Here is a 13,195-nt window from a genome sequence, read left to right on the forward strand (position 1 = left end):
AGTACATTTCCCCCAAAACTAAGACGGGGAACCTGTCTCACTAGCATAGTCCTGCTCAGTAGTTAAAGTCCAGAATTTAAAATATGTTCAGAAATAAACAGATTTTTTATAATCATCAGAATATTTGGTAAAATGTCCAAAGTTATTGAAAATGAGTCAAGTCAAGTCGAGGCCCTTGAGAATAAGGGGTTATGGTGCATACCACATGCTGCAGAATGCGGTTTGCAGCTTCCCCAGGTTTGTTTTTTGCTGCATGCTTCTCTCGCTTTTTGATTCCTTTTTCCTGTCTCTCTTTCACCATTTATGAAATATAGGCTCAAACACCCCCCCAAAAAACTGAAATATTTTCAACTTTTCCCGCCTGCCACAGCGACATACAAAACTATTTTGTTTTTAACATGGGTTAAATTGCCATTTTTTTCTTCTACTGTTTAATAGGTGATGTTAACTTGTCTCCTTCCTGTAATTTGTCCAAAATTTTGGACCATGTAGTAAGTGTTTTCACACTGTTAACGCACCAGACGTGGTTCAGTTTGAGCCAAACAAAGATCACTTCTTTTGGTTGGACCAGATTTTGGTCTTTTGATCTGGACTGTGGTCTGAGACAGCTTCTAACACCTGCTGTTTTGGTCCAGACCCAACAATGGTAGGTGTGAAAGCACTGAAAGTCATTCCAGTGGTCCCAAACTATCCTCCAAAGAGATCTTATACCAAAGGCGTCCATTTGTCGCCTTAGGTTACTGGTTCGTGTCCCAAGTCTCACGACCACACGGTAACAGCAAAAGTTCATATAGTGGAAAAATACAGATAAAATGTGTGTGCAACATAATTATTGGAATACTTTCATGCATTTGTAGAATATTATCACTTTTACAGCCAGGTTTTTCTTTTAAGACGTCAGGGGAAAGACACAAACATTTCCAAGTCGCTGAACATGTCTTAGACTTCAGTTTAAAAAACCCAGATTTTTATGTTTTCTTTATTATGAGGAAAAACATACAGTGGTCAAGAGTTACAACCCCTGGCAATAATTATGGAATCACCGGCCTCGGAGGATGTTCATTCAGTTGTTTAATTTTGTAGAAAAAAAAGCAGATCACAGACATGACACAAAACTAAAGTAATTTCAAATGGCAACTTTCTGGCTTTAAGAAACACTATAAGAAATCAAGGAAAAATAATTGTGGCAGTCAGTAACTGTTACTTTTTTAGACCAAGCAGAAGGAAAAAAAATATGGACTCACTCAATTCTGAGGAATAAATTATGGAATCACTGTAAATTTTCATCCCCAAAACTAACACCTGCATCAAATCAGATCTGCTCGTTAGTCTGCATCTAAAAAGGAGTGATCACACCTTGGAGAGCTGTTGCACCAAGTGGACTGACATGAATCATGGCTCCAACACGAGAGATGTCAATTGAAACAAAGGAGAGGATTATCAAACTCTTAAAAGAGGGTAAATCATCACGCAATGTTGCAAAAGATGTTGGTTGTTCACAGTCAGCTATGTCTAAACTCTGGACCAAATACAAACAACATGGGAAGGTTGTTAAAGGCAAACATACTGGTAGACCAAGGAAGACATCAAAGCGTCAAGACAGAAAACTTAAAGCAATATGTCTCAAAAATCGAAAATGCACAACAAAACAAATGAGGGACGAATGGGAGGAAACTGGAGTCAACGTCTGTGACCGAACTGTAAGAAACCACCTAAAGGAAATGGGATTTACATACAGAAAAGCTAAACGAAAGCCATCATTAACACCTAAACAGAAAAAAATAAGGTTACAATGGGCTAAGGAAAAGCAATCGTGGACTGTGGATGACTGGATGAAAGTCATATTCAGTGATGAATCTCGAATCTGCATTGGGCAAGGTGATGATGCTGGAACTTTTGTTTGGTGCCATTCCAATGAGATTTATAAAGATGACTGCCTGAAGAGAACATGTAAATTTCCACAGTCATTGATGATATGGGGCTGCATGTCAGGTAAAGGCACTGGGGAGATGGCTGTCATTACATCATCAATAAATGCACAAGTTTACGTTGATATTTTGGACACTTTTCTTATCCCATCAATTGAAAGGATGTTTGGGGATGATGAAATCATTTTTCAAGATGATAATGCATCTTCCCATAGAGCAAAAACTGTGAAAACATTCCTTGCAAAAAGACACATAGGGTCAATGTCATGGCCTGCAAATAGTCCGGATCTTAATCCAATTGAAAATCTTTGGTGAAAGTTGAAGAAAATGGTCCATGACAAGGCTCCAACCTGCAAAGCTGATCTGGCAACAGCAATCAGAGAAAGTTGGAGCCAGATTGATGAAGAGTACTGTTTGTCACTCATTAAGTCCATGCCTCAGAGACTGCAAGCTGTTATAAAAGCCAGAGATGGTGCAACAAAATACTAGTGATGTTTTGGAGCGTTCTTTTGTTTTTCATGATTCCATAATTTTTTCCTCAGAACTGAGTGATTCCATATTTTTTTCCCTCTGCTTGGTCTAAAAAAGTAACCGTTACTGACTGCCACAATTTTTTTTTCCTGATTTCTTATAGTGTTTCTTAAAGCCAGAAAGTTGCCATTTGAAATGACTTTAGTTTTGTGTCATGTCTGTGATCTGCTTTTTTCTACAAAATTAAACAACTGAATGAACATCCTTCGAGGCCGGTGATTCCATAATTTTTGCCAGGGGTTGTACATTCATTTTTACATCTGATCCATGTTTTGTTTTGTTTTTTGCCCATCTTTATTATTTACAATATCAATACACATCATATTATAACTTAACCTTAAACAGAACATGGGGTGCTCTTATTTCCAAATATCAAGAGAACCAAAATACCTCTTACACGTATAATATTCCTAATCCTTTTTTTTTTTAACTCAACAAAAGTTGGGCATTTCGGGGAAATATACATTGTCCTCTTCCTCCAAATTTCCTCAAATCCACTGTTCCGGAGCCTCAAAGTAAAGGTGATTCATTCCATTACATAGATGTTATATATTGCCACCTTCCTAAAATAATGGCCTAAGTCATATTTTCCAAAACATGACTTAGGGCATTATTTTAGGCAGGTGACGATATGATACTACACCACTCCTTAATAGATGGAGTATCAGGTTTCAGCCATTTCTTTGTAATTGCTTTTGTAGCTTCCACACTCAATGTTCCAAACAATTTCTTAGTTCTAATATTTGTGGTCTTGGAGGTTAAAAGCCCAAAGAAAAGTTCATCTCAATTGAAAGTAATTTTTATCTCAAATATAAGTTCTAATTTGGATTGGATCTTACGCTAAAAAGGGATCATCTTTGGGCAGTCCCAAAAAATATGATAATGGTTGGCATCGTGGTAGCCACAATTCCTCCAGCAGCTGGCTGTGTCTGAATAGTGAGATGACTGAGCAGTGATTTTTATATGCACTAATAAAGACTTTCAATAGGTTGTTTTCTAAGGCAACTCTACTCTCTGTCTTGAAACTATTAATATGATGACGTAGCTGTAGAAATCTATAATAATCGCTATTTTTTTTAACCCGTGTAGACTCTTAAATGTTTGAAAGTCATTCAGTGTACCCTAATCAAAACAGTACAGTATGACGAGAGGGCCTGATGAACCCATCCTTTAAAACTTATATCCAAATATCCAACTTATTTGAAGTAAAATCACTATCATGACCACCACCACAATCACCTTGATCTCCTCCATCATACCATTTTTATTGACCACATTTACCCATATCTTCAGAGATAAATTGATCCAAGTATTACCCATTTCCATTACATTTTTAATTCAACTTTTATCTCCCAACCTCGCCTGGTTTGGAACGTCCCCTGACATGTTCTCTTCAGTTTCTTTCCATCTACCTTGGTAGTCAGATTTGCACCAACAATAAAAGATCCGTAGCTGTGCTGCTCTATAATAGTCCTTAAGGCAGGGGAGAACAGGTCCGCCCCTCTTCTTTGTCAATTGAAGAGTTTGAAATTTTATCCCAGGTTTTCTCCTGTGCCAAATATATCTTGACAATAATTTGTCCTACTCATTAAATTGCTTAGCAGATGGAAGACAAGGATTTTAATGCAAAAATAATTGTGCTGAATCTGCATTTTATGTCTTTATTTATTGCTGTTTAGTAACTTTGGGCATTTGCTTAAATATTCTGATTGTGTTATAGAATTGGTTCATTTTAATTTATTTCTGAGCACATTTTAAATCCTGCAGGTAAAATTCAGAGTTACTTATAATACTTTACAACCTTTGCTGTCTTCTTCTCACTGTAGCATATTCAGATGTGAAATGTGATATTTGTGAGTTCTTCCTGTATCCATTTTGTGTCATTTGTGCAGCTGTCCTACCTGCTGTCCCAGTTCCAGTATTTTGTGTGTCCTGTGGGCTTCAACAGTGAGACCAACAGGTTCACTGTGGAGTGTGAACCTTCTGATATCTTTGTCATGCAGGAGTACATGCTTCCCACTGTGCTGCAGAATGTACTGACATGGGTATGACTGCTTCATTTCCTGTAAATCAGTCAGGTTTCTCTTAAAGACTGGACTGAATGCTGATTTTGATATAAATCTGTCAACTCTTTACGTTCAGATGCTACTTAATCAGTGATAAGGCCTTTATAAGTTCGTAAAATGCATATTAATGTTATGTGTTAATCAGACTATATATGTGTTAGTAATCACATTATAAACCTTGCTCTCGCTTTAGATCCAGTACCTGGAAAACAGCATACGAGGAGCAATTGAGAAGTGTTGAGCCTGACTCAGGAAAAAGTAGGGTGTGGTTGTCCATCTGTTGCATTCTGAGAAACCAGCATTTCTCAACATTGCACGCAGTGAGTCTAAACGTCACACATTCTCCAGAAATGTTGGTTTCACAAAATGCTAAAGATTGAGTACCACGCCCTCCTTTTTCTGGGTCAGACTCCAAAACTTCTCAATCACCTCTCGTATTAAGATATTAATGGATGTATGTACAGATTTAAGACCAAATGCACACATTTGGTCTTAAAGTTAATTCCAACTGGTGTTTTAAAAAAGTCTTAAAATCTTAAATCTGTGTTCCCTTAAGCTGCAGGAGTCCTCGACTAACACTTCTACAGCCTTGCTATAACAAGTAATGTTAATAAGCATCATCTAAATGCCTTGTCACTGATTAACTAACTAATGTTACAAGAACCTTAATATGAAACATTGATGATTTGTTCCACATGACTGTTCTAACAGTCATGCTATACAGACACACTAGCGATAAAACATTGGAGATTATCATTTTGATTGACATTTTTACTTCAATATGTTTGGACTTCAGAACTGCACTATTCTGTGACTCAGCTTGTAGAAATGTTCTTGCTGTTGTACAAACTCTCAGCCTGAAATGCTTCATTTTATACTTCTGAGACACAATCCTGCTTCGGCTTTCAAATTGGAAGATGTTTTTGGCTTTGGGAGAATTGAGCACATGAATGGTTAGCAGTACTGTGTCCCGGATCATTTGACTGGGGTGGCTCTTTGGATGGGGCACTAAATTCTGCAGAGGTGGCAGGAATTGGGCACCGTAGTCTTGTGTGAGGGTGAGCAATAAAGGGGTTAAATGAAAGTATATGACACAAAAATTGTACTTCTGGGGACAGCCCCATTATCATTATTCACATTAAATCTCGCTAAAGCCTACCAACACAACCTCTCCCATTTATCTCGTCTTCCTTTCTCCACTGGGAACTGCAAAAAAACTGCACTTTTCATGACTGCTTCAGTAACTGCAGCTGAAAACAAAACAGTACACCATCTTTCCGTGTGAAGTGATGCTGTGTTTGTGTTGTGCACTGGCAGGCTGTCCCCGGAAGCTGTCAAATCCCGCGATATCACGCAGGGGTTCAAATGAGACTGTTCTGCCCCATTATGCGAGCACACAGCTAAGTCACACTGGAGTAAAAGTCTCACCTTTTTGCTATATTATTAGTTCTTTAATTTTGGATTTTAGTGCATTGTTGAAAGGTACTTTTTATTATTGCCATTTGTTCTTTTATGATTACCATTTAATTTGTTTAGGGCTTTGAATCTCAGAGAAGTCAGATATAGTCATAATAATAATAATGACTTGGATTTATAGAGTTCTTTTCAAGACACCCAAAGCACTTTACAAGTTTCATTATTCATTCACTCACACATTCACACATGTTAGTGGTTGTACGCTACTAGTGTAGCCACAGCTGTCCTGAGGCAAACTGACGGAAGCGTGCCTGCCATTCTGCGCCTACAGCCCCTCCGACACCACCTCATTCATACACAGGCAAGGTGGGTTAAGTGTCTTGCTCAAGCACACAACGGCAGCATGCAGATTTTTGACTGGTTGAGAGCCGGATTTGAACCACCAACTCTTCGGTCACAAGACGGCTCGCTTTACCATCTGAGCTATTGCATTCCTAAATTTCTATTAAACTTGTGATTTTTGGTATATAAATTGCACCAGAGTAGGCCACAGGGCCTCCAAAACTACTAAGACTTATACTCTGGAAAATACAGTAATTAAAAGTTGTCATCAAATCCATAAAAACAAAAATCAGCCTTTTTCTAAGTAGTAAAGTAGTTTTCTAAAGGTGCACTGGCACAAGCATGCCTGTGACTCACGCAATAGCACGAACGTCGTCATGACAATCCCACCGGTTGTGTTCACAGCTGGACGCCGTTCATATATTACATTACATATTACATATATACGAGGTCTGTGATTAAAAAAGCGGTCCTTTTTATTTTATTTTTTTTCAAAAAATAAATGGATTTGATTCATATGTTTTTACGTCAGACAAGCGTGAACCCTCATGCACATGCGTGAGTTTTGTCATGCCTGTCGGTGACGTCATTCGCCTGTGGGCAGGCTTTGAGTGAGGTGTGGACTCCCCCTCCCGTCGGAATCTCTGTCTGAGACGCTGCAGGGAGGCGGCGCGCATTGCTTTATCAAATTTTTTCAGGACCGGTTAGGGATATCCGTGTGGACACTATTCGAGAAATTCAGCTGGTTTTCGGTGTAAAGTTTAACGGCTGATGAGAGATTATGGAGTTTCTTTCGCTTTAAGCACAGCCCACAAAGCGGATCGGCGCGGTGCGGTCGGAGGTGGCGTCCGTCTGGCTGTTTCGAGCTGAAAACATCCTAATTTAAAGCTCTGTTCACCCAGGACGTCGTCAGAGAACAGAGAAGTTTCAGAAGAGGCCGGCATGAGGAGTTTATGCGGACATTCCACTGTTAAAGGAGATTTTGTAATAAAAGAATGTGCGGACGAATTTGCCGAGTCGGGTCCGTGACGACGCCCCAAATCCGTTCGCGCCGCCACAGGAAAAACACCTCCGTGTTGAAAAGCATTTGTAAAATTCAGGCGGCTTTTGATGGCTTTCAACAAGTGAGTATCTGAGAAATTGTTAAACAGCTGGGCATGTTCCAAGTTGTCCGTTAAGGTTTCCAACGGAGGTGTTTTTCCTGTGGCGACCCCCCGCGGTCGGGTCCGGCCCGACATGCAAATCTGCCCGCACGTTCTTTCATAACAAAATCTCCTTTAACAGTGGAATGTCTGGATAAACTCCTGATCCCGAATTCTTCTGAAAGTTCTCTGTTATCTCACGACGTCTTGGGTCCACAGAGCCTGAAATTAGGAAATTTTCAGCTTGAAACAGCGAGACGCCGCCGCCTCGGAGCGCAGATCGCCATTAGGCGCCGTGGGCCGTCCTTATGGCGACAGTAAAACTGTTAAAATATGTTTATAACAGATTTAACTTCTTGTTGTCCTTCAGACGAGCTGAGCTCTGATGCAATCCACTGACGTCACCTCTCACTCTGTTCACTTTTACTTTACTCCACTTGACAAGCTACATGTCATGTTGGGGATTAGATCGTGCCAAATAGCACACACCGACGCCCCTCTCACATCCTGTGTACACCTGTTAAAGAGTTTACTCTCCAGCATGACACAGTTCGTGCTAGTGCGTGAGTCAAAGGCATGCTCGTGTAAGTACACCTTAAGTGCTATGAAACCCAGCCCAGATGACTGAAATGACAGGATGGCTCTTGCACCTCATTAAAGAGTTCAAAGTCCCACCTTTGATTGGGCAGATAAACAATCATAGTTTATAGTAGTGGGGTGGCCTATGCCACCCAAGTCCACCACTGGACCTGCCCATGGTGGGTAGTTCACCTTTTATTCCTGACTGCACCGATAAAATTGTCAATGTCCATTGTCATATTTTTCTCGTTATCGGCTGATAATGTCTGTATTAACGACTTTATGTTGCTGTTATATGAGCTCCACCTCAATATCTTTTTCTCCTGAGAATTTATCGTCTTTACTGGTGAAGTATTGTGAAAAAGCTCCAGTATTTTTGGAGATTTTTGTGACATTTGTGTGTTTATTTTTTTTATTATTTTTTTTTAAAGGTGTTGTGGTGTTGATTTGACATTTAAATATTTTTACATCCCTGTCTTTTAGAAAACGGTCAACCTGTACCCCTTCCAGATCCACAGCATTTTCCTCTCGTCCTTCGCTTCACTTATTGGACCATTCGGTGGTTTCTTCGCCAGCGGCTTCAAGCGAGCCTTCAAAATAAAAGTAATAATGTAATACTTTCTAAATTTTTTTATTGTATGTAAAGTTTTTTCTTTTATTGAATTTTATTTTACTCCCTCCACTTTAAGCCGGTCTCCCATTGCTTTCTTGTGGCCCCAATTGCCGTCCAATTAGAAAAATAAGGAAATTGTTCCAGATTCATTACAGCAGCAGTCTAAAGTTGTGTTTCATAGTATTTTCCACCAGATTAGTGCAGAATACAAGTGATACTGAACGCAGCCTGAACGGGATCCTCTGGGCGTGCTGGCAACAGTGCCGTGTGCAGTCTGTACACAGTCTGTGGTTATAACAAGACTTTTCCACAAACCTCCAGTGTATCTGTTAACATCTGAAAACTGTGTTCTGTTGAAGAGTATTGCATGCCTTTCATGCGCTTGTGGATTAAATGTCCAGAGGAGATTTAAAAAGGTCAACAAACAGTGAGTCTGTGAACACACTGGCTTGCACATACACTGAGCACTGCCTGCACTGGTCAGGAAAGAGCTCTGCTACAAAACAAAGCAATCTGTATTGTATTTTAATTTATGCTTTTAATTGTTGCCTGGCATCAAAATAACTGAGCAGCCAAATCCACATTCAAGCAGAATTAGATGCACTAATGAAATATAAACCAAAAACACCTGTTAAATTACAGTAACAGATACAAACTACCCCCTATCCACACGTATTACATCAGATTATTCACATTTTGTGGATTGCGATGCCTGTCGATGTCACAAATTTCTTGAATATGTTTAAAACCTTCCCGACTGATCACAACATTCGACAGTGCCACTTAAATCACAGATTACACCCATTTTCATGTTTCTGATTGGGTGTCTGATTTTTAAAAAAAAATTGTGCCAAGAAATATATACAATCTGGGTCAAAAACCAGCAATGGCAGATCAGCTTTATCCGCTTAATCTACATTTTTGCTTTATCCACTATATTCAGTTATAGTGAAGCAGATAAGTATGACTTTTGGCCAGAATTGTTCACTTGGTGATACAAGCATCAGATTTGGCATGAATGTTCTTTATAAATCAGTGTTTGAGGAAAAAAGTGCTGGCCACACTTGATAATCCAATATGGCGGCCAGGTAGGGGTCAATGAAGAATTACACAGGGGTAAAAATTTAGAAATTCTCCAATCATATTGAAAAGTATAACACATTATATGTTCAATCATAAATATTCCAAAAAGGTATAGTTTGGGCTATCTATGACTGAATGCTGTGGAGTTATGGGATTAAAAACAGCAAGAATGATAACAAAGGTCAGTTTCAGTTTGTACAGGGGTCAAAAGCTAAAGTTACTCCAATTTTGGTAAAATGTGGTGGAAATTATTGATTGAACTAATGGGATTAATAAATGGAATAGTTTTGACTGTGTTGAATGCTTGGATTGCAAAGTAAATGTCAAACAATGTCAACGTCCATTGGATTCTATGACATGTGACAAACTCCACTCTGGCTGCTTCAGTCTCATGTCTGAACGATTAGATTGCCCCGGACATTATATCTGATTCCAAAATGCTTGTGTTTTGGAAATGCGGACACTAAAGCTCACAACTCCATGTCCATTCTCTCGGCAGGACTTTGCCAACACCATCCCGGGTCACGGCGGCATCATGGACCGATTTGACTGTCAGTACCTGATGGCCACCTTCACACACGTCTACATCGCCAGCTTCATCAGGTAAGACACTGAAGTCACACTTTGACTTAAGTTTTCTTCGTCTTTGGGCCTTAACTCTGCCTGACAGACACACAGTACAGAAGGTTTAAGGAGGAGGTTTAACCTTCCTCCAGGTTCATCCAGAACCAGACTGGCAGGTTTTTGTTTTTTAAATAATTAAACTTTTTCTTTGTGCTGTGTTCACATTTACCACCTAAATTTTAACTGATCATTTAAAAAAAATAAGTGTGATTGCTGTCACCTCAGGCTGTAATGTGACACGCTGTCTGGTTGAAGCTGACTGGTTGATTTGTGCAGCTGCGAATGCTTTTGCAAATAAAATGCTCTGTTTCTTTTTTTTTTTTTTATGACCCTTGAAGTCATCACAGTCTCTCACTGTCCACCGTGTGAGACCTGTCAATGACGAACGGACAAACTAAAAAATTCAAAGTAACAGAAAACGGAATGTGGAGGATGAACAGATCAGAGAGAAATATAATGAATGACACTGTCATGTTTTAAACAAACCAAGGTTGCATTTAGGAATTTTTCATTATTTTCCTCCTACCACTGCCACCTAGTGGTCACAAATGAAATGGGAGCAAGGAGGTCTCAGTTCGTCTTAGATCAAATACAACCCCTGGCAATAATTATGGAATCACCGGCCTTGGAGGATGTTCATTCAGTTGTTTAATTTTGTAGAAAAAATGCAGATCACAGACATGACACAAAACTAAAGTCATTTCAAATGGCAACTTTCTGGCTTTAAGAAACACTATAAGCAATCAAGAAAAAAAATTGTGGCAGTCAGTAACGGTTACTTTTTTAGACCAAGCAGAGGGGAAAAAAATATGGACTCACTCAGTTCTGAGGAATAAATTATGGAATCACCCTGTAAATTTTCAGCCCCAAAACTAACACCTGCATCAAATCAGATAGTCTGCATCTAAAAAGGAGTGATCACACCTTGGAGAGCTGTTGCACCAAGTGGACTGACATGAATCATGGCTCCAACACGAGAGATGTCAGTTGAAACAAAGGAGAGGATTATCAAACTCTTAAAAGAGGGTAAATCATCACGCAATGTTGCAAAAAATGTTGGTTGTTCACAGTCAGCTGTGTCTAAACTCTGGACCAAATACAAACAACATGGGAAGGTTGTTAAAGGCAAACATACTGGTAGACCAAGGAAGACATCAAAGCGTCAAGACAGAAAACTTAAAGCAATATGTCTAAAAAATAAAAAATGCACAACAAAACAAATGAGGAACGAATGGGAGGAAACTGGAGTCAACGTCTGTGACCGAACTGTAAGAAACCGCCTAAAGGAAATGGGATTTACATACAGAAAAGCTAAGTAAGTAAGTAAGTAAGCTTTATTTATAAAGCGCCTTTCACAGACCAGGGTCACAAAGCGCTGCACATGGCATACAAAAATAATCTAAAAATAACATACGAAAACATCAAAATACAGTATTAGGCTAAAAAGCTAACTTAAAGAAATGCGTCTTTAGTTGCCTTCGAAAAAAATCTATACAATCCAGAGAACGAAGGGCACAGGGAAGCTCATTCCAGAGGCTAGGCGCCACCGCTTTAAAAGACCTGTCCCCGCGAGTTTTAAAACGGGTCCGAGGAACCATCAACAGGTTCTGATTGGACGACCTGGGGCTCCTGGAGGAAGCATAAGGCTGGATCAGGTCCCTGATGTACTCCGGTGCCTGTCCATGCAGAGCTCTAAAACTCAATACCAGGATTTTGTAATGAATCCTGTAGGAGACAGGCAGCCAATGCAAAGTATTAAGAATAGGAGTAATATGGTCCCTCCTGCGGGTGCGGGTAAGCAGGCGCGCAGCAGAATTTTGCACAACCTGCAGGCGGGCCAACTCCTTCTTATTCAGACAGGTGAAGAGACTGTTACAATAATCCAAACGCGATGAGACGAACGCATGAACAATGCAAATTCAACAAGCTAAATGAAAGCCATCATTAACACCTAAACAGAAAAAACAAGGTTACAGTGCGCTAAGGAAAAGCAATCGTGGACTGTGGATGACTGGATGAAAGTCATATTCAGTGATGAATCTTGAATCTGCATTGGGCAAGGTGATGATGCTGGAACTTTTGTTTGGTGCCGTTCCAGTGAGATTTATAAAGATGACTGCCTGAAGAGAACATGTAAATTTCCACAGTCATTGATGATATGGGGCTGCATGTCAGGTAAAGGCACAGGGAGATGTTGTCATTACATCATCAATAAATGCACAAGTTTACATTGATATTTTGGACACTTTTCTTATCCCATCAGTTGAAAGGATGTTTGGGGATGATGAAATCATTTTTCAAGATGATAATGCATCTTGCCATAGAGCAAAAACTGTGAAAACATTCCTTGCAAAAAGACACATAGGGTCAATGTCATGGCCTGCAAATAGTCCGGATCTTAATCCAATTGAAAATCTTTGGTGGAAGTTGAAGAAAATGGTCCATGACAAGGCTCCAACCTGCAAAGCTGATCTGGCAACAGCAATCAGATAAAGTTGGAGCCAGATTGATGAAGAGTACTGTTTGTCACTCATTAAGTCCATGCCTCAGAGACTGCAAGCTGTTATAAAAGCCAGAGGTGGTGCAACAAATACTAGTGATGTGTTGGAGCATTCTTTTGTTTTTCATGATTCCATAATTTTTCCCTCAGAATTGAGTGATTCCATATTTTTTTCCCTCTGCTTGGTCTAAAAAAGTAGCCGTTACTGACTGCCACAATTTTTTTTTTCCTGATTTCTTATAGTGTTTCTTAAAGCCAGAAAGTTGCCATTTGAAATGACTTTAGTTTGTCATGTCTGTGATCTGCTTTTTTTCTACAAAATTAAACAACTGAATGAACATCCTCCGAGGCCGGTGATTCCATAATTTTTG

At 39.5% G+C, this 13,195-nt stretch overlaps 1 protein-coding gene across 1 annotated transcript in view; it reads left to right on the forward strand.

Annotated features, from left to right (window-relative positions):
* Window positions 1–13,195, forward strand: part of cds1 (CDP-diacylglycerol synthase (phosphatidate cytidylyltransferase) 1) — a 71,827-nt gene that overhangs the window by 55,691 nt on the left and 2,941 nt on the right. Inside the window, exons 10-12 of the mRNA XM_034171182.1 lie at window positions 4,352–4,504; window positions 8,488–8,607; window positions 10,200–10,303. Of these exons, the coding sequence (XP_034027073.1) occupies window positions 4,352–4,504; window positions 8,488–8,607; window positions 10,200–10,303 (377 nt within the window). The remainder of the gene's footprint in view (window positions 1–4,351; window positions 4,505–8,487; window positions 8,608–10,199; window positions 10,304–13,195) is intronic.

This window comes from Thalassophryne amazonica, chromosome 5, assembly GCF_902500255.1.
Source record: "Thalassophryne amazonica chromosome 5, fThaAma1.1, whole genome shotgun sequence".
Taxonomy (NCBI): Eukaryota; Metazoa; Chordata; class Actinopteri; order Batrachoidiformes; family Batrachoididae; genus Thalassophryne; species Thalassophryne amazonica.